Source organism: Podarcis filfolensis (genome assembly GCF_964270895.1).
Source record: "Podarcis filfolensis genome assembly, chromosome: 13".
Taxonomy (NCBI): domain Eukaryota; kingdom Metazoa; phylum Chordata; class Lepidosauria; order Squamata; family Lacertidae; genus Podarcis; species Podarcis filfolensis.
In genome coordinates, this window is record NC_139615.1 from 50925818 (window position 1) to 50945708 (window position 19891).

A 19891-nucleotide genomic window follows, 5' to 3' on the forward strand; every position below is an offset into this window, starting at 1 on the left:
AGCTCCGAGCTGCTTTGTTCTCGCCTCGGACGTCCCTCTCGCTCCCCCCTCGGATCGAGGAAGTTACATCAGTCTGCATACTAAAGCAATGGGAGAGCAGTCCAGGCTGCTTGGAAGTGAACTCTCCAGTCTGTTCTCACGGTCTCGATGTGTGCAACTGGCAGCGCAGGAAGCTCCCTGAGAACATTTAGGGAGTATGTAAAATTCACATGCAAAAGAGGGTGGCAGGAATCTGGCAGACACGTCAAGTGAAATTATTAGAAGGGCATGGGCTTGAGTTACAGTCTTCATTGTCTTGACACAGTTGATTTTATGGACTACTTTTTTGTATTGAAATCCAAAGAGAGGGGGTGTCATTATGAATCACCAGGCTGCAGCTCCAAAGACAAGAAGTGATAATTATCTGAGCATAAAGGTATGTCAAATGCAATGGAAAAAACCCCAAACTCACAAGATTACAGAAATCCGTTTTTGTATTTTTTTAAAAAAATGATCCGTATCCAAGAATAGTTTTATTAGTAATTATTTGTAAATTAAATTAAAATGTTTCATGGGGGCATTTTTAGCAACATTTACAGTTTGTATGTTGTGTTCAAATAAAACAAATCTACTTTGCTAAATAAAGAGGGCTCATATTTTGGTAATAAGTTAGTGCCCTCTCTAAATTAGAGAAAACCTGTTGAAATTTCAGAAACTTTTTCTGGTTTCTTGCCTGCAAACATGATGGTTGCTGAATAGGATTCTTCCTTTTGTTTTTGGGCAAAATAATCTGCTTATTTCTTTTTGTGTAAGGCATGGAATTTGTTCTTTTGAAAATGCAGGCAGCAGCTTTAATGTTAGAATGTTGCTTGCAATAGGAATCAGTTCACTGAGACAATCCTACAAGGAGGTGGACAGCAAAATCACAGAAATTGCCTTTGTAATCTTCTACAAGTTGTTAAGAAGATCTTGGTCTTGTATTTTATTCCACTTTTTCGAAATATTTGAAATGAGAGATTTTTCTTTGGGTGCCTTTTGTTCTTTGTTCTTGTATTGATTGCTTTCAAGTTACAGCTGATGACAACATTTTGAACACTTTTAGATTAAGATATCTGTGATATTAATGCATCAGATATTTTAAAACAGGACAAGATGTGAAATAGAGAAGATTTTGTTTTAGGAAGCACACATGTATTTTTAAATAACTATGTGCTAGGATTCCGACTTTAAAAGATTTAGCACTGCAACACAAACTGCAGTGCCTGCTGTCTGATGCAGCGAATTGTGTGTTCTGTGTTTTTGTGGCTGAACTGCCCCTCTGTGGACGTTGTCATGTTGGGCATAGAATTCAGCCTACTGGGAGCCCAGGCTTTCATGGCTATTGCCCAAGGCTGCTTAGATTAATTCTGAAAGTGGGGGTGGGGAGGGAATGCATTGATGTAGGTAGGAAAACAGTTGTGTGTGTGTGTGTGTGTGTGTGTTTTTTTTGCAGTTTCTGTAGGTCTTGATCTGGTAATCTGACTCCTCCAGTAGCCATATCTGTTTGTCACCATCCTTCCTCTTGTTGGCCATGGTGGATCATTTAAGAAATTGATATGAAGTCATAAGTAACAGCACCTCTGGGCATTCACAGAGTGGCTTTTCCTACTCTCTGCACATCACAGCAGTGATTTGTCATCTGCTCTGGCTTCCATTCCTTTTCTGGATTCCGATTCAGTGTTGTTATTAACCTTTAACACTCTAGGGCTTGCCCAAGACCTCAATATTTCCACTGGAGGTGCTTCTCTGGGTTCCCCCCTCCCTGCACGATGAAATGAGACTGTGAGGGAGAAGACCTTCATGATGGGGGTGCCTTGGCTATAATTTTATTTATTTATTTATTTATTTATTTATGCATACCCCGCCCATCTGGGGGGTTTCCCCAGCCACTCTGGGCAGCTTCCAACAAAACACTAAAATTCAGTAACCTATTAAACATTAAAAGTATCCCTAAAGAGGGCTTCCTTAGATGTCTTCTAAAAGTTTGGTAGTTATTTTTCTCTTTTGACATCTGGTGGGAGGGTGTTCCACAGGGCAGGTGCCACTACCGAGAAGGCCCTCTGCCTGGTTCCCTGTAACTTGGCTTCTCGCAGCGAGGGAACCGCCAGAAGGCCCTCGGCACTGGACCTGAGTGTCTGGGCAGAACGTGGAATGCTTGCCTCAGAAAGGATCTCCTGGTGCTGACAGTGGAATAAAGAGGCAATTCTTCTTTATTTTACCTTTAGTAAAATCCCCTAAAGCAATGCCTCTTATTCTCGCTGGCATTTTAATAATTAAGGTTTAGTCCTTTGAGCTGTCTTTGATGGGGAGCATGCCTGGACTGTTTTGTGGGCCTGTCTCTATTTTAGATGTGCCAGACCGTGTGCCGTGCTCCTACTGCAGCCTTTTTTTAACTGGTGCCCTGTGCCCACAGCATTTCTACAAAGTTCTGAGTGTGCCCATTAGCTGAGAGAGGTTGGCTGATGGCTACAGCAATCACTTCACACTAATCTGCACTGCCATGTCTTGCCACATTGCAGATTGCAGATCAGAAATAGAAGCAAAAGTGCATGGCATACAGCTGATGTGTAGCATCCCCTCCGGGTTTGGCTGCCAGTCTGCAACTTTGCAGTGCTGACAATTCCTACTTAAAGCGTGGCTTGCTAGATATTGTTCCTCATCCCAAGTACAGGAACTCATCTTACACTGCATTCACTTATACAGTCACAGGGTACATCTAATAAAAGAGGCATTGTCTGTCTGTAAGGCTCACTCACATTTCTTTGAAGGTAATAATTCCCTTGCAAGTGACTGAATAAAGAAATTGGAGTTCACAGTTGGGGTATTGGTCAGCTCCACGCCTGCATAACTTCAACCATGCTGCAACCTAAGGCAAACTTGTGTTCTCCTTTGAACAGTGCTGGAAGTGCATTTAGTATTATCAATATAGAGTCAGCAAATTCTTGTGCTCTCAGAGTTCTTTGCTGCTGTAAACCATTTCAATGAAACAGTATTTTGAGACCTCCTTTAAAAGCATGCCTTCAACCAAATCATTATTTGCTCACCTTCCAGAGATCAATAATACCCCTACAGGGGCTCATTGTCTATACAAAAACAGCTGGCTGTTTAGCCTTTATTTTGTTTTTGAAGTATTTTCCTTTAAAGTGAAATTCATCAGTCAAAAGAAGTTGCAAGTAAGGTGTGCTGGGACTAAAATGACTTAAAATCCCTTAAAGCCTTCAGGGCTGGGAGTAAATCTGTTTCTATTGTAGGTCATGCTTTGGGGGCAATACAAGACAAGAATGTTCATTTCTGTATTTATGTGATAACCTACCAGTAGTCCTCTTATTAACAGGTGTTGAGCTATAAAGCTGGTGCCAATGGTACCTTTACTTTTACATAGGTGAGCATCCTACATCCGTCTCCTTTGAAGGTCAAAGTTGCCTTTGCAAACAATGCTGGCTGTACCTTTAGTATCCAACACTAGCTGTTGGGGAAGAGGTTAAAAAGAGGAAAATTAACCACAAGCCCCCAAATTTGGGATCCTCTCCAAACCTGTGCCCAACTGTTGCAGTTGTTTTGCAGTGAAAACCCCATGTTTTGCAGCACCGCAGTTAATGGGGCCGTTAAAAAGTCGTGCTGTGAAATTTTAAATAGCATCTTATGTTTTGTGTTTTGTGTTGTAGTGGTTAGAGTGTTGTTTTGGATGTGTGAGTTCCGATACCCTTAAAGCTAAGAGAAAGAGTTGCTTCAGAACTGCGGCTACATAAGTATTTGCAGTGGTAAACACATGAAAGGGAAGACTAAGGCATCTGAGGCATAAAAATACTCACAAATGACAACACTTCTGAAATTTCTCATTTTAGAACACCTCCCCAACTTAACAGTGAACTTTAGTTATTTCAGCTGGAGGATTTATATCAGGAGGATGTGACTGTACAAGTTGCAGGATGAGAGGTAGGCCCTCACCCCACTGCTTTGTGGGAGGGGTGTGCATTTTAGTGATTAAGTGGCATGTCCTCTCAGATGTCTCAACAGCTGTTAGGATCAAGTGCTAACGATCAGGGAAGTCCTTGATGGCACAGGTGAGACAGGTAGAAGCACGTTCTGCAGTCTTGCCCACTCAGCCTTACCTTTAAGCTGATAGGATTCCTAATGGTCATGAAAGAAATGTTAAGACTGTCCAGGCATTTCCTTTAAAACCAGAAACTTGTCTTATGGTATCCCTCTCTTTTATTACCTCTTAGCAGCTTGACACTTCTATAATACTTCTCTAGCAAGGTCTTTGTTTGCATGTCCATGAATTGTATTTCAGCATTTCTGTTGCAGCTGCATCAGATCACACACGGCTGAAAGTGCAAAAGCTCTGCCTTTGCCAAACTTGCTCCTTCATATAGCTCTCCCCCCCCCCGTTTGCGCCATACCAAATGGACAGCCCGCTTCTCATCACTATTTTTAAACTAATCCCCTCCCACCTTATTGTTGCTACTCTTGACTTTTTTATTCTTTTGTAAAGGTATTCCAGGTAAATTTGGACAACTTTTCACTAATCAGTAACACTTTCAAAAGCGTTCCAGTTTTCACCACTAAATCCCTAATCGTGAAGAATCTTTTACAGAATAAAATGCTTCAATGGGGACAGGGGAGCACAGGTAAAAAGAAAATATTGGAATGTCTCTGCTGCTTTCAGGAATTCTCATCTTGTCCCTCCTACAACAGCCCAGAAAACCTTTTACTTGTTTGGATAGCTGCTGCCGTAGTCCCTGGGCACTGAGCTCAGTCTCCTGAGGACTGTTTGCTATTTTGCTACTGCTGCTGCTTCTGTCGCTGCTGCTGCTGTTATTATTTATTAAATGAATCTGTAGCCTAACACCACAATTAAAATGTGGCATATAGCCCTGCAAAGGCCAGTTTTTAAAAATACTTTAATCAACACTGACAACAAACCTCCAATTTAAACAGAAGGTAAAATATAAACTAAACCCCCATTCAGAATACAGTGATACCTTGGGTTAAGAACTTAATTCGTTCTGGAGGTCCGTTCTTAACCTGAAACTATTCTTAACCTAAAGCACCACTTTCGCTAATGGGGCCTCCTGCTGCCGCCGTGCCGCTGGAGCCCGATTTCTGTTCTCATCCTGAAGCAAGTTCTTAACCTGAGGTACTATTTCTGGGTTAGCGGAGTCTGTAACCTGAAGCGTCTGTAACCCAAGGTACCACTGTATAAAAATGCCCTGAGAAAGATACTCTGAGAAAGGTACTCTAAATTGCTAATAATAGTTGCTACTGCAGCTTTAAACTGTTAAAAATACTAAAAGCCTGGTGGGAAATAGAGGTGTATAAATTTTTGCAAAGTGTGGAGAAGGTGAATACAGTGGTACCTCGGGTTAAGAACTTAATTCATTCTGGAGGTCCGTTTTTAACCTGAAACTGTTCTTAACCTGAAGCACCACTTTAGCTAATGGGGCCTCCCGCTGCCGCCGCGTAATTTGTGTTCTCATCCTGAAGCAAAGTTCTTAACCAGAGGTACTATTTTTGGGTTAGCAGAGTCTAACCTGAAGCGTCTGTAACCCAAGGTACCACTGTAGTAAAAAGCTGTTCTCCCTCTCCCATAACACAAGAACTCCAGTGGGCATCCAGTGAAGCTGAACGTTGGAAGACAAAAGGAAGAACTTCTTCACACAGTGCATAGTTTATATATGGAGTTCACTCCCGCAAGAGGTAGTGATGGATGTCTTTAAAAAAGGATTAGACCAATTAATGGCGATGAAGGCTACCCATAGCTGCTAGCCATGATGGCTGTGCTCTCCCCCAGAAGCAGTGTGCCTCTGAATACCAAGTGGGGAGAGCGTTGCCTGTGGGCTTTGCGTGGGCATCTGGTGGGCCACCGTGGGAATGAGGTGCTCGATGGGCCCTTGGCCTGATCCTGCAGACTTTTCTCATGTTCTTACATATGATGTAACACATCAAGTGGTTAGCGAAGTTGACCTCTAGGATGTGAGCTAAAACAGGCAGTTCCTGACTGGAAACAAAATTCTTTTGGCGTTCACCTAAGTAAATAATTTGAAATTCCCGTTGTAGGGCAAAATCTGTTCAGGGATGTGCACTGCTGTTATGCTTGGGGAGCTTGTTCAGTTTCCGTGCACACTTTCGAAAACTGCTGTCTTTCCCTTGGAGAAAAACTGTTCAAACTTGCATGGGGATTTCCAAAGAGGATGTGGGCTTTATCTCTGGAGAGCAAAATGATTTTGCAGAAGCCAAAAGCTTCTGTTTGTTTAGACTTATCTAAACTATAAAGAACCTTGTGGATAATAAAGGAATTTTTAATTTAAAAGCCTGTGAGCTTTTTTTGTTACTTTGGGGGATCCTTCTGGAAACCATAAGCTTACCTCCAGAAAGTTAATAAATAGACAACCACAAGCATAACAGCATTAAGAAGCTTCTGTGTTTATTTCCTGAGCCATTCCTTGTGCTGTTTGCAAGACCCTGGGTGAGATTCGGTGTTGTGTCAGTGGGTGTGACGGGAGCTCCTGGCCCCCGCAGCTTTCCATGCTTTCCAGCATGCAGAGTCCCCCCCCCCAAAGCTCCAGAACAGATTTGGGGCTGCAGTGCAGGCTGCAGAGAGGAGGGGAGGAAGGAGAAGTCTCTGCAAGTGAAAGTCTGTTGCAATGCCGCTGAAATAGGGTTAGGAAGTGTATAAGGGAAACTGGTCACAATTTTTCATTATGTGCAACAGTGAGAAAATTTTGATAAGGTTGTGACACCGTGGTGCATATAAGTTAGAAAGTCTAAATGATTTAAATAGAAATGTGAAATCAGGAACTTTTCATAGAATAGAATCATAGAATCATAGAGTTGGAAGAGACCACAAGGGCCATCGAGTCCAACCCCCTGCCAAGCAGGAAACACCACCAGAGCACTCCTGACATATGGTTGTCAAGCCTCTGCTTAAAGACCTCCAAAGAAGGAGACTCCACCACACTCCTTGGCAGCAAATTCCACTGTCGAACAGCTCTTACTGTCAGGAAGTTCTTCCTAATGTTTAGGTGGAATCTTCTTTCTTGTAGTTTGGATCCATTGCTCCATGTCCGCTTCTCTGGAGCAGCAGAAAACAACCTTTCTCCCTCCTCTATGTGACATCCTTTTATATATTTGAACATGGCTATCATATCACCCCTTAACCTCCTCTTCTCCAGGCTAAACATGCCCAGCTCCCTTAGCCGTTCCTCAGAAGGCATCGTTTCCAGGCCTTTGACCATTTTGGTTGCCCTCCTCTGGACACGTTCCAGTTTGTCAGTGTCCTTCTTGAACTGTGGTGCCCAGAACTGGACACAGTACTCCAGGTGAGGTCTGACCATTTTCCATTTTTTATTTTGAAAATATGTCTAAACTGCTGTGCTGCCCTCACTATTTTCAGTGTTTTGACTTGGTCAGATGTGCTGGTTTGTTTGTGAGTAGGGGAAAGTGGGTGATCTTTATCTCTCTGCTACCAACACTGCTCCATTGTCAGAAATAGTTTATAGGGGAAGTGAGTAATCTAAAGGTCATGAAAGTTCTCTGTGCTCATGTCTAGGCTACAAGGCTTGATTATGGGATGGGGAGGACCTGTTTCCCCCCCTATACGTAAAGGAGAGCTGTGTGCAGTCAGAAGGTGAAGAATGTGAGTTACTTCCCTGGAAAGTGTATCCTGGTACCATCACCACTGCAATATAATTGTACTAAGAGAAGCTTTAGTGATACTGGAGTCCAACAGAAGGGAACTGAGTGCTAAACCCCTTATCTGAAGCCCCAAACAAGATCAAGTGCAAGGATTCAGCCAGAATATTTATAAATTGACTCAGCAAGTGCTCCATTTCCCCCTGTACAGAGTAATCTGTGACTGAGTCAGAATGAGACAGCAAGTAACCTTTTCACCTTCTGATTTTATAAATTGGCTAGAAATCCAAACTTACAACTTTTATGAGATAGTTGTTAACAAGTCTGGACTGGACAGTGTCATTGTATGAGTAGACAAGAGAGGGCTATTCCTTTGGAGAGAGCCAGGCCTTTGCAAAAATCCTTATGGTGATCTTCTGTAGGATTGTTTTAATTTGCCTAACCATGCTGTCCCAGCAAGGAAACTACCCAAAAAACCTCGCCATTCCGGAAAGAAGATACAGCAGCAGGTTAGGAGAGCAATGGGAGGAACCTCACCATTTCCTCCAGGAACCATACCCTAGTTTTCATAGCCTTCACCACAAAGACCGCTACCACATGAGAAATCCGTGGATCAGCGTCCACCAGTAAAAACTTTACTTGGTCCTCAGGGTTGGCTATTGATTTGGGAATAGTTTGTAACATCGCATCCCTGAAGGCCGAATAGATGGGACAATACAACATGTAATGTGTGAGATCCTCTTTGGTTCTCATATGACAAGGACATATACGCTGCTCTACTGGGATTTTTGCATATCTGCCTGACAAATAGGCCGTAGGAATGGTTTGAAAACGGGCCATGGTGAAAGCTCTCCGAAGGGTGGGGTTGGTGATATTCACCAAATAATTGGCGCAGGTTTTGACTGATTTCAGTCGGGGAAACCAGTGGGAGGACCCTGGGTTCTGTATTTTTGTGATATCTAACAGAGCGTCTCTCTCCAGGATCCATTCCCGAACTTTGTCCGGGCTCCACAGTTTGAGAATATTAAACTCCGGTAGGGTGTATCTAACCAGGATCTCAGATAGGTTTTGACGCCAAGTGGTGTTCTTTTGAAGAGATACAAAGGCTTGTTTGGCCAATAAGGTGTTTGTGCCTGCATGAGAATAATGTTCTGTAACTTTTTCTAAGGTTCTCTTGCCAGTTGATATGGATTTCAAAACATTATAACTCAAGTTTCTGTTCTTTGCAAATGAGGCGTTGGAATATACAGTACTTTAGATCAGGTGTAGCCCATGTGATGAACTCTGGATATTGGTGGCTGTGACTCCCGTCACCTCCAGTTGGCCATTGGACATGTTGGGACTGATGGGCGTTGAGAGTCCACAAAGTCTGAGCCTGTGTTAGATCACCAGCTTGGATGTGGAGTGGAGTGAAAAGCTCTCTTCCAGTAGTTCCATTCCTATCTATCAAGTGCCTTGGTATTTATACTGTGGTGCTCTCACAGGATCTGCTCTGTCCAAAAAGATGTTTAAACATCCTAATGAAGTTGTTGGGAGAAGGTATCTAGAGATCTGGAGTATGATATCTTTGCTGCACAGATGACACCCCCATCAGTAGTATCCTGACCTAGAAAAGGAATGATGGGACCCCAGTTTTCCATGATTTAATAACATACAGGCTTGATTACTGTAAAGTGTGATATATGGGGTTGGTGTGCCTTTCAAAATTGTTGTTAGTTTTTTAAAAGAAATGTTAACTTATAGAGAATATAGTAGTCAAGCTGTTGACTCATTTTAAATCTATGCTGAAAGAGCTTGATTGGCTTTCTGTTTGTTTCCGTGCACAACTCAAAGTGCTGCTTCTGACCTTTCATCCCCTAAATGGGGGTGAGGAACCTATGGCCCTCAAGGTATTGTTGTATTATATAATGCACATCACCCCTGACCATTGGCTGTGTTTGCTTGCTGTGACTAATGGGAGTTCTCATCCAACAACACTGGGTGGGTCACAGACTCCCCACCCCTCCCCAAATGGTCTAGGGCCAGGTCCCTGAAGAACTGCCTACTTCAATGTAACCCCACCCAGCTGCTGAATCATCAGAGGGGATCTTTAGGTGCCTTTCCCTGCAGAGCTTATGTACCCTAAGTTACTGCCAGAGAGAGGACCTTCTCTGTAGTGGTTCCCCAGTTATAGAATTCCATTCCAAAGGAGATCCACCAAAGGATATTGTTCCATTTAGGTACTGGTTTCATTGTTTCCCTTTAGGTACTAGTTTTGCATTTGGAAAATCCAGCAGATTCCAGATTCTGTGCCCATAACCCCAGACTGTGCCAGTGACTCCATAGGCTCTCTGACTGCTATGACATCCACCATTCCCAGATTCTGCTTGGTTTTGTCATGATTTTGCTTGCATTTGATGTATCTGGGGTGAGGGACAGGTAGCACAGTTCAAATCAAAAGCTGGCAGCCCTACTCAAAAGAAAATGAAGCTTAACATGTTCTCTCCAGCTAGTTAGTAGGCTGACTATCTTTTTGGAAAGGGATGCACATTCTGGCTTTTCATCTTCTCTTGCTTCCGCTCAAAAATCTGTCTAACCTTAATGAGGCTTCTTCTTCTGCCCTTCCCACATAGCCTTTTAGTCAAGACTCACAGAATGGTCATCCATCACTACTTGTTTTTGTGTCCAAAGAACTTTGCTAGTTTTTCTCTCTACCTGTCCCAACCTTTAGAGAAGGATTTAGGTCCAGGCCCTCTGCAGCACTAGTGCAATAACGAATGTTCTCAGCACAATCCTGATGATTGTGAAGTATTTCCCACTTATTCCTTTACAGGCCGGTGGAACGGGGAATACCAAAGGAAACTGTGGGGCAACAGACATCGTGGTGGAGTCAGCATCTTGCATGCTGGCAGCTGGTGCCTCAGAAAGGTGTTCCGCATGGCATGGGTGGAGGACCAGATGCACTGTGAGAAACATGATAAATGACCCTTGCTGCACAATAAAATTAATAAATCCTGCTGCCATTCACTGGTTCTGTGAGGAAATATTACATTAATTATAGATAAAATTATTTGGAATGCAAGTTACTTTATTGAGCTGTTTCAATTCAAAATAAAAAGGAACAGCTTTTGAGTAGGTGAGGCACATCATTTTTCTTACAGTGCTAGTGCTGGTCCCAATTCAATGGGCAATAGTCTGTCCCATGTTAATCCATGGGACCTTCAGAGGTAGAAGAGTTCCCTTTTTTTAAAAAAAAAGACATAAAGGGAGAAATGTCAGCTCCTATGTTGAGAAGAGGAAGACTGTGCTTCCAAAAAATTAAAATGTTACCAACAAGAACAGCTGAATAAGGTGTGCAAACCAGCAAGGCATAATTGTGTGGTCTTACTGGTGTGTTGTACCACTTGCTTGTTACAGGCACTGCTGCATTTGAGTTTAGGATATTGGTAAAAAACAACAACACACAGTTTAAATCAGGGGAGAGATTGTGTGTCACTTCTGATGATATGGATGACATTTATTAACTTGAGTCCTGCTTTTTCTTTGAAAGCTTATACATTAGTCACCCATCCAAACGGATCTGCGTGTCCAGCATCAGCCGTGTTACAGCACTGGGTGCTCATCTGCCATCTAATGGGATCAATCAATACATGCTTATAATTATCCCTGATGGACTCTCCCATGTTCAGAGATGGTGTATCACATAACACTGTTGCCACAAGCACACTGAAATTCAATTACCCCAGCAACGAAATACTGCATTTGGAGTACCTGAGGGAAATTCAGGTTCCCTTTGTCAGTTATTCTCTTCGATAACTTCACCAGATATTTGGATCTCACTTTGCAATAACTTAGGAACAATTTCAGGTTCATGCAATAAAATGGCAGTCTGGAAAAGTCCCTGACCTGTGCATTTGACTTTTGCTGACCTTGGTCCTTTTATTTCCCTGCTGCCTTTGTTTCATAGCTGCAAACCCTTAAAAGATTGTAAGGGGTACTGCAGGCCTTGCAAGCAATGAAATTTACAGTCACAAGTTCCCCCAAAAGCTTTATGTGAAACCAAGATTATTCTATATGAGAAATGCTTGCTCCAGCAAAGCGCTCAACGGCTTGGGTAAGGTGTCGGAAGAGAGAAACAGAAAGAGAACTTGCCCAGGCAGGCACATTCTTAATCCCCCAAAAGAAGCAAGTGACCGCAACAGGACGCTGGGTGTTGGGATGAAATCAGGCCAAATCTTTATTAGCTGGAGGATTTGGGGCAGGATCAGTTTGTCATTCCACTCTCCCCATACTGGTGGAATGGGATTCAATGAGGCTGCACCGCAGTAAACCCATTCTGAGGGAACTGCCCAGTCCTGACCCCTGTTGTGGTACAAGCCAAGCTGGCAAGGTCTCACTGGGAGACTGGGGAGAGGATTCCAGCCAGGCAGAGACCCAGCCCGAGCTTGGGGCATGCCAGGGCCAATCCTCCCCTCAAGCCCCTTATGGGAGATCCCCCCCCCTTCACCTACCCAATACCATTTCTGCCAAAGTCCCAGTTGACTGTGCTGTCCTCAGACTGCCTGAGCCTGCAATAATTAAAATATCTGTGTTGGAAGAGTTAATGTTGAAGAAGGAGATACTCCTACAAGGTCCACACGATTCATTTTTGAATCATTACACAGCTTAGGTAATTCACTACCCCAAGTTGGGCATTGGGGGGGGGTGGTAGTTACCATTAACTTTGATGATGTTGTAAAATGATAGCTGTAACAGTTTGATGGAATCTCCCATGTTCAGAGATGGTGTATCTCTGTGTGAGACTTCCACACCCATAAGTGGCTTAATTGGTGAAACAAAACAGCATATCTCTCATAGCGACAACTGCATTAGAAACTGCTCTGTGCTGTAGATAGCCCTGGCTCAAAATCTGTTGAAATCAGATGTTTTCCTGTTGATTCTATAACTGCTTGCTGAATCCCCTTCTCTCTGTTTGGTGGGTACTCAGTGCTGGACTCAATGGACCTTTCAGGTGATCCAGCAAGGAAATGTTGAGAAACTTTTTTAAAAAAACTTTTCTCTCTCTCTGGGGCTCTCTGAAACTGGTTAATTTTAGACTTGTACCATTGGCCTGCCTTCAGAAGGGAGGACACTAAGAAGGGCTTAGTTAATCACAAATAAATCACTGGGATACCGGCCAGCGGTGAGCTCTCCGTCTCTGGAATGCTTTGGTACCAGGAAGTTTCTATCACCAAAACAATGTATTCTGGGGAAAGGTGGGAAGAAGAGCCTGCGCAGCTGCAGTTCTAAAATCTTAGGCCCCTCTTTTATGTGGAGCAGAAAAGTAAAGCCTGGGAGGCGGCCAAGCTTTTCGGTTATTTCCGTTTAACCCCAGTATGTTTTTGTTCTGTCTTCTTTCCCACCTAATCTGAAATGTGCATAGTTTATATCAATGAAAAACAAAGTTAGCAAGCAATGTTTTAAGCACTACATATCTAAGCAATTGTGCCAAATCATTTGGTTAATCATTAAAAAGGCTATGTTGTGGTTCACACATTCGTGTATGTCATTTGATTTACTCAGTATTTGATTACTGTCTGCCAAACTCCCGCCATTTGAAAAGCTACACTTGTCAGTTTGCCAAGCAATCCAGATATTTCATCTTTGAGGGATCATTTGCACACAGTGTTCAAAACTCCCATTGTTCTAGGCGCATTTTGCGACATGGAATTTCATCAGTGCGAGCAGTTTCTGAGCTCTGGGTGCAGTACTGCACCTAAGATTACAGATTAAAACTGCAAGAGTGGAAGGAAAGGCCTCACCACCTCCAGCTACTCTCTGAAGACTGGATGAGAGACCCTCCTAAGAATATTGTGACCATGTGAAAAATGAACATAACACTTTAACTGTAGTTCATTCATTTTCAGCTTTGCATACTTGTTATAAAAAACTGTTGTGTCCATAATCTAGGTTTAAGGGGTGCCATTTAGCTCCTAGCTTTCATATCTCAGTTTCTAAGATTGTTTTGCATAGGCTTTGTGTGAAGGCTCAGCGCTGTAGTCATCAAGTGATATACATGCACGTTCTCCACCTGTTCCTCTTTCTTCCAGTGTTTCTTCCCAGGCCCCACTGGTCTCCCATTAGGTTGAATTTTAGATTGCAAGCTCCTTAGGGCAGGGACTTAACCTCTTGTTCATTATGCTATGCATAAATTGATGAGACCTGATTATCTATTCTTGCTTGAAGCAGCCCTTTGCTTGCAACATTGAAACTGGAAACTTTTCCTTAGGATTTTGTTTGGTTTTATATATTTACTTAAATTGTATGCCACCCTATACCCATAGATCTCAGGGCAGTTCACAACATAAACTCACAAAATAAAAAAACAGAAAACACATAATAAAAATAGAAAACAAAGACAACCCAATAACCTCCCCTTCCACAACACATTTTAAACATTGACATTGGATGTCAAGCAACCAAAGACCTGGTTAAAAGGGAATGTTTTTGCCCGGTGCCTAAAGGTGTATAATGAAGACGCCAGCCAAACCTCCCTGGGGAGAGCATCCCACAAACGGGGAGCCACTGCAGAAAAGGCCCCGTTCTCATGTTGCCACCCTCTGGGCCTCTCGAGGAGGAGGCACATGAAGAAGGGCCTCAGAAGATGATCTCAGGGTCCAGGTAGGTTCATATGGAAAGAGGTGGTCCTTGAGGTACTGCAGAAGTTATACCCTGCCTTTTCCCATGACAAGGGACTCAAGGCAACTAGCAGATAAAAATAAAAACAGCTAAAAGCATTGGGGGGGATCAATAATAAAAAAGCATTGATAGAGTTAAAACCACACACATACACTATTAGAAACATGTTGGAGAGCAAACTTCTCTTGTGCAAAGTGCCCTGACCGTGTGTTTGTGTGTGTGTGTGTGTGTGTGTGTGTGTGTGTGTAAGAATGGGAGCATGTGATGGTGTGCTGGGCTCCTGCTTTCCTTCAGCACCAGCACAAGCCAGAGATTGGGGGGGGGGGGCTCAGCAGAGGCTAGGAGCCTCCTGAGAGGGAGGAGAAAGACTGAGACTGAGGGGCTACAAGGTTTTATTGGGGTTTCCTTGCTTGGAAGTTGCTGTCTGGTGCAGGGCCTTCCCTCACCCCCACCCCCAATAGCCTCATCCCCCACCACTCTCCTCTCCTTTTTCTGAGCCTGGCAAAGCTTATTGCATAGTACGCAAGAAGAATGGACCTAGGATGGGAGGAAATGCATTCTTGGCTGGTAGCAGGGACTATCCACCAGTGTCCTCCTTTAGATCTTAATTATATAAATCAGTCACTGTGCAGGATGGCTGTTTGGCCATTCGATGGGTCTTCTCACCCTCCTAAAGGCTTTTTTTGGGGGGGTCTATATGTTGAATTATTTTTTTTCCTGGAGGGGAGTTTCAGGGTGGGGTGAAGTGTGCAGGCAGGAGACGGAGATCCGGTCTCTGTTCTACCAAATGGACCTCAAGGGCAGCAACAAGCAGCACTGAGTGAGAGGTGATGAATTTATGAACAGGGATGGGGCAGGTCTGACAGATCTTTAATAGTAACAGTCATAGAAGTGAGGAGGGGTGGTGGCAGTGGCAAGATCTTGCACAGAGCACTTATTGCAACCTTCCAGCCCTGCCTATAGAATCAGATGAAGCTGGTGGGAGTGTTTATTAGTCATGTTTCTTCTCTGCCAATATCAAGCTACATGGAAAGAGTGTTATTGGAGGCTATATTGCTTAAACATAAAGGTTTCATTTATGAAGTGCAAGTTAAAGCTCACTGGCACTGAAAAGATATCCAGAGATAAGGATGGGGGCGGGGGGGATTCGAATCAGTTTGCATTTATAGCTGAATTTATCAAATTCACACTTTCTGAAACAATATGAGAATCAAAACACAGCCATCATTCAAAATTCACACATCTTAATTTTTAAGCGTAGTTCTCCATTCAAACAGCATTTACAAAACTGCATATATTAAAGGAAAATTTGCTTTAAAATGAATATAGCAGTAAAAATATACAGAAATGCATTATATTAGGAGAAGGTCCTTGCAAAAATGCATACACTAGTCAAAATTGTGTTTATTGGGAGAAATTAGCACTAAAAAATTGATAAATATTTTTGGGCGGAGAAATGCCCAAATTGCTGCAGAAATGTGGGGAACTGAATTTAAGATTCAAAAAATGTGAAACAGAGAGAACCAAAATTGCGAGATCTTTCCACCTCTATCCAGAAATGTTTAAAATATTCTGGCACTTTCTGCCTCAGGTTTCCCTGCGGTCTCTTTAGATTTGTATTCCTATGATTTGGAACAGAGTTTTCCTATACAACGATGTGGCAGGAAAGGAATGTGCCCTTATAGTTAACGTTTACACAGTTGGGGTTTCCATGGTTACTAAGAGGATGTGACACATTATGAGACAAACTCCGGAAGCAGGATGGTGGCGGTTTGGGTGGCTCCTTGGTGTGCGAGAAGCTTTATGGCTCCCCTTTGCTTGCGCTGGTTCTGGCCTACGGATCCTCCCTCCTCCTCTCCCTCCCATTTACGTTAGCAAGGGTTGGGAACTAAAGTGTCACTGCAGTGTTTGCTGATGTTGGCGGGTTTTGTCTCTCAAAAGAAACCCAACACCAGCCTATGTACACACAAGTGCTCTTCCTGCCAGGGAGGGGCTAATTGCCATGCCAACCCCTGTGCAAATATATCATGGTGATAACAGAGTCAAAAGCAGTTCGGTCATTGCAAGATCCTGAGAGGATGCTCTGTTTGTTTCCTGAGCCTTGCCCTCAGCACTCTAGACCTGCATGGTTCAGGCAGCGGTCTTGGAATCCAGGATTGTCTATTGCGACTGATACCTTCTGTCTTCAGAGTTACACACAGGGAGGTCTTTCATGTCACCTGCCGCATGATCCTTTTTAAGTAGGAGGGACTGGAAATGGGACTGTGTGGGAAGCAGGTGCTGTTGCAGTTACTCCCCTGGGGCTTTGCAGCTGTGGCACACACAAGGAAATCAAAAGCATTAATATGCAGTATATCAGATGTTTCACAACTTTTGGAAATATTCTCATATGTGAAAGCTATGGGACAAAAGTTATTGTTACAACTCGATAGAATTTTCTCCATGAGGTCTGGCGGGTGGCAACACAAGAGCAAGCCTTTTCTGTGGTGGCTCCCCATTTGTGGAATGCTCTCCCCAAGGAGACTCTCCTGGCACCTTCACTACATTAACCTTCAGACGCCAGGTGAAAAGGTTCCCCTATAACCAGGCCTTGGGCTGATTAAAGAACCTCTGTGTTTGTTGAAGGGGGCTGTTGGGTTGTTGTTGTTCTAACTATGATATGTATTTTGTGTTTGCTTTTTGCATTTTTATGCTGCAAACCATCCTGTGATCTTCGGATGAAGGGTGGTGTATAAATGTAATACATTAATAACAATAAATAATAATTTTGAGAAAGTAATCTACTCAAAGAGGTCCTAGACTGGCAGGCCTCTCAGTAAATGGGGGATGGAATTCAAAGGGAATTGTTCATCTGTGTGGGAGTCTTCCTATTTCCAGGGTTTGCATGCTTTCGTTTTGTCCTCTCTCTTCCAAAGGACACGGCACCTTGGATCGGTAGTGGTGGATAAACTTGTTGTTTGGGTACATTTATCAATTATTTTCTCTTTGAAGAAACCCTGGAAAGTGTCTGGGGAACCCCAAGGTTTGCTATGACACAGTTTGAAAACCAGGGTAGTTAATATTGTTTTTCTGTGTAGAATCTACACTTTTCCCTATTGCCTAACACTGTGATTTTTATTTATTTATTTCAGAACTCTGAATCCCTCGATATTTATATCCAGAATACACTTTCCTCTCTCTATCCACCTTTTGAGGCCACAGCTGCTACTGTTCTGTGGCAGCTTTTCAGCATTGTTGAAAAGTTTTATCACGGAGATGGTCTCAGATGTCTAATTGATTTTCTTGTTCCTGCCAAGAGAGTCTTACAGTGTATCCAACGGGAAACCTGTGTAAGTATATTTGTATCTACTCTGGCAAAACAGAGACTCTTTGTTCATTATCCAAGCATGAGGAGGGCGGAATAAGATGCTGTTTAATCTTTTAACTGCTAGGCAAACGAAACCCTAGATAACCATGGGAAAGTTCATTCTAGTAAGACACTGGAAAGCGAAGCATCAAGTTTTGTATTTGTTTGGAATATAATTCCATGAATTTGTGCTGTAGTACATTTCAGGAGAATGGTAGGAGGGTTTTTTATATTTCACTACAGAATTTATATTGTTGGGCCAATAAATGATAAGAGGGTAAGAAAAATGATTTATGATTGTAATTTGTGTGTGTGCTTTCTTTTCATGGGCATCAGAATTTGAGTAAATCATTGCAAGTCTAGCATGAACTTGGTTAGGCGGCTTTAAATGGCCAGTATTGATAGCTTTATGTTCCATGAATTTGTCTAATCATCTTTTAGTGGCCATCACTGCCTCTCGTGGGAGCAAATTCAGTAAGTTTAACAATGCACTGTTTGAATGTTATTTCTCTTCTCTGTCCTGAATCTTCAAACATTCATCTGCATCAAATGTCCTAGTATTATAAGAGAAGGAGAAAAACCTTTCTCTATTCATTTTCCCCCATACCAGGCTTAATTTTTTATGCTCTATCATGTCTCCTCTTACTTGCTTTGTGACCAGAACCATATACAGTCATACCTCGGGATAAATACGCTTCAGGTTGAGCGCGTTCGGGTTGCACTCCGCAGCGACCCGGAAGTAACGGAGTGTGTTACTTCTGGGTTTCTCTGCTCGCGCATGCGCAGATGGTCCCGTTCGCATCCTGAGGTATCACTGTACAGTTTTCCAAGTGCAATCACACCATAGATTTGTTTATTATGATACTGTCAGTTTTGTTTTCATTCTGTTTCCTGATAGATTTTCTCCCAGTGTGCCTCACTTTACAGCAGCTTACACTGACTTGCATTTGATTTCCTGATTCTCACTCACCCAGTTTTGAGAGATTCTTTTGGAGCTCTTTGCAATCACCTTCTGTTTTAACCATCCTCAACAGTTTCATATCATCAGAAAACTTGGCTCTACTATTCCTTGATAGGGTGGACCTCTGTTTGGGAGAACGGTCCATTTATTATTACTTTTTGCTTCCTGATTCTCTTTTTTTTTTTTGAAAGTAATATTTATTAAAGTTTAAAAAGTTACAAAAAGAAAAAGTAAAAACACCATATTAAACAAAAACAAAACAGCACATCACAATAAGGAAAAAGAAGAAAAAGAAAAAGAAAAAAAAGAACAGAAAAATAGAAACAATTAAAAAACACATCAAACCTTCCCATAACTTATCTTTCATTTGCTTGTTTCCTTGACCTCCTCACACCTCCCTTTTTTGTATTCTAGTTCGGTTAACTATTTCAGCAAATCCTTTCCATCTTTTCCAATTTTTGTCCTGTAATTTATCTTAATATAATGCAACTTTACTTTCCCTCCTTTCACCAATTAACAGTCTGTTTTTTTCCTAAGCCTTTATAACATTTCTGCTAAAACCACATAACTTCATTCCAACATCCTTCTAACATTCATTAATTTTACAATGTTTTTGTAGATAGTCTTTAAATTTCTTCCAATCTTCCTCCACCGACTCTTCTCCCTGGTCTTGGATTCTGCCGGTCATTTCCACCAGTTCCATGTAGTCCATCACCTTCATCTGCCATTCTTCCCGGGTGGGTAGATCTTGTGTCTTCCAGTACTTTGCAATAAGTATTCTTGCTGCTGTTGTAGCATACATAAAGAAAGTTCTGTCCTTCTTTGGCACCAATTGGCCGACGATGCCCAGGAGAAAGGCCTCTGGTTTCTTCAGAAAGGTATATTTAAATACCTTTTTCATTTCATTATAGATCATCTCCCAGAAAGCCTTAATCCTTGGGCATGTCCACCAAAGGTGAAAGAATGTACCTTCAGTCTCTTTGCATTTCCAACATTTATTATTGGGCAAATGATAATTTTTTGCGAGCTTGACTGGTGTCATGTACCACCTGTAGATCATTTTTATTATATTTTCTCTTAAGGCATTACATGCCGTGAACTTCACTTTTTGCTTCCTGATTCTCAACCAGTTACTGATCCACAAGAGGACCTCTCACCTTATTCCATGATTGCAAAGGTTACTCAGGAGTCCTTTGTGAGTTGCTTTGTAAAAAGCTTTTTGAAAGTCTCTAAAGTGCACAGTGTCTTACTTTTTACAGATAATCATGCTTTTT

The 19891-nt window shown here is 42.4% G+C and overlaps 1 protein-coding gene across 9 annotated transcripts in view; it reads left to right on the forward strand.

Moving 5' to 3' along the window:
- PLEKHG4B (pleckstrin homology and RhoGEF domain containing G4B) overlaps positions 1 to 19891 on the forward strand; it is a 94815-nt gene that overhangs the window by 25092 nt on the left and 49832 nt on the right. For 6 of the 9 annotated variants that reach the window (XM_083582351.1, XM_083582349.1, XM_083582348.1 and 3 more), the window contains one exon: positions 17442 to 17639. Coding sequence is in view for 4 of the 9 variants with exons in the window: in XM_083582346.1 (XP_083438472.1) it covers positions 17442 to 17639 (198 nt within the window). In the remaining 5 variants the exon portion in view is untranslated. Of the gene's footprint in view, positions 1 to 104; positions 416 to 17441; positions 17640 to 19891 lie in introns of those variants that run through there. The other 3 variants (XM_083582345.1, XM_083582347.1, XM_083582353.1) reach the window with 1 other exon arrangement.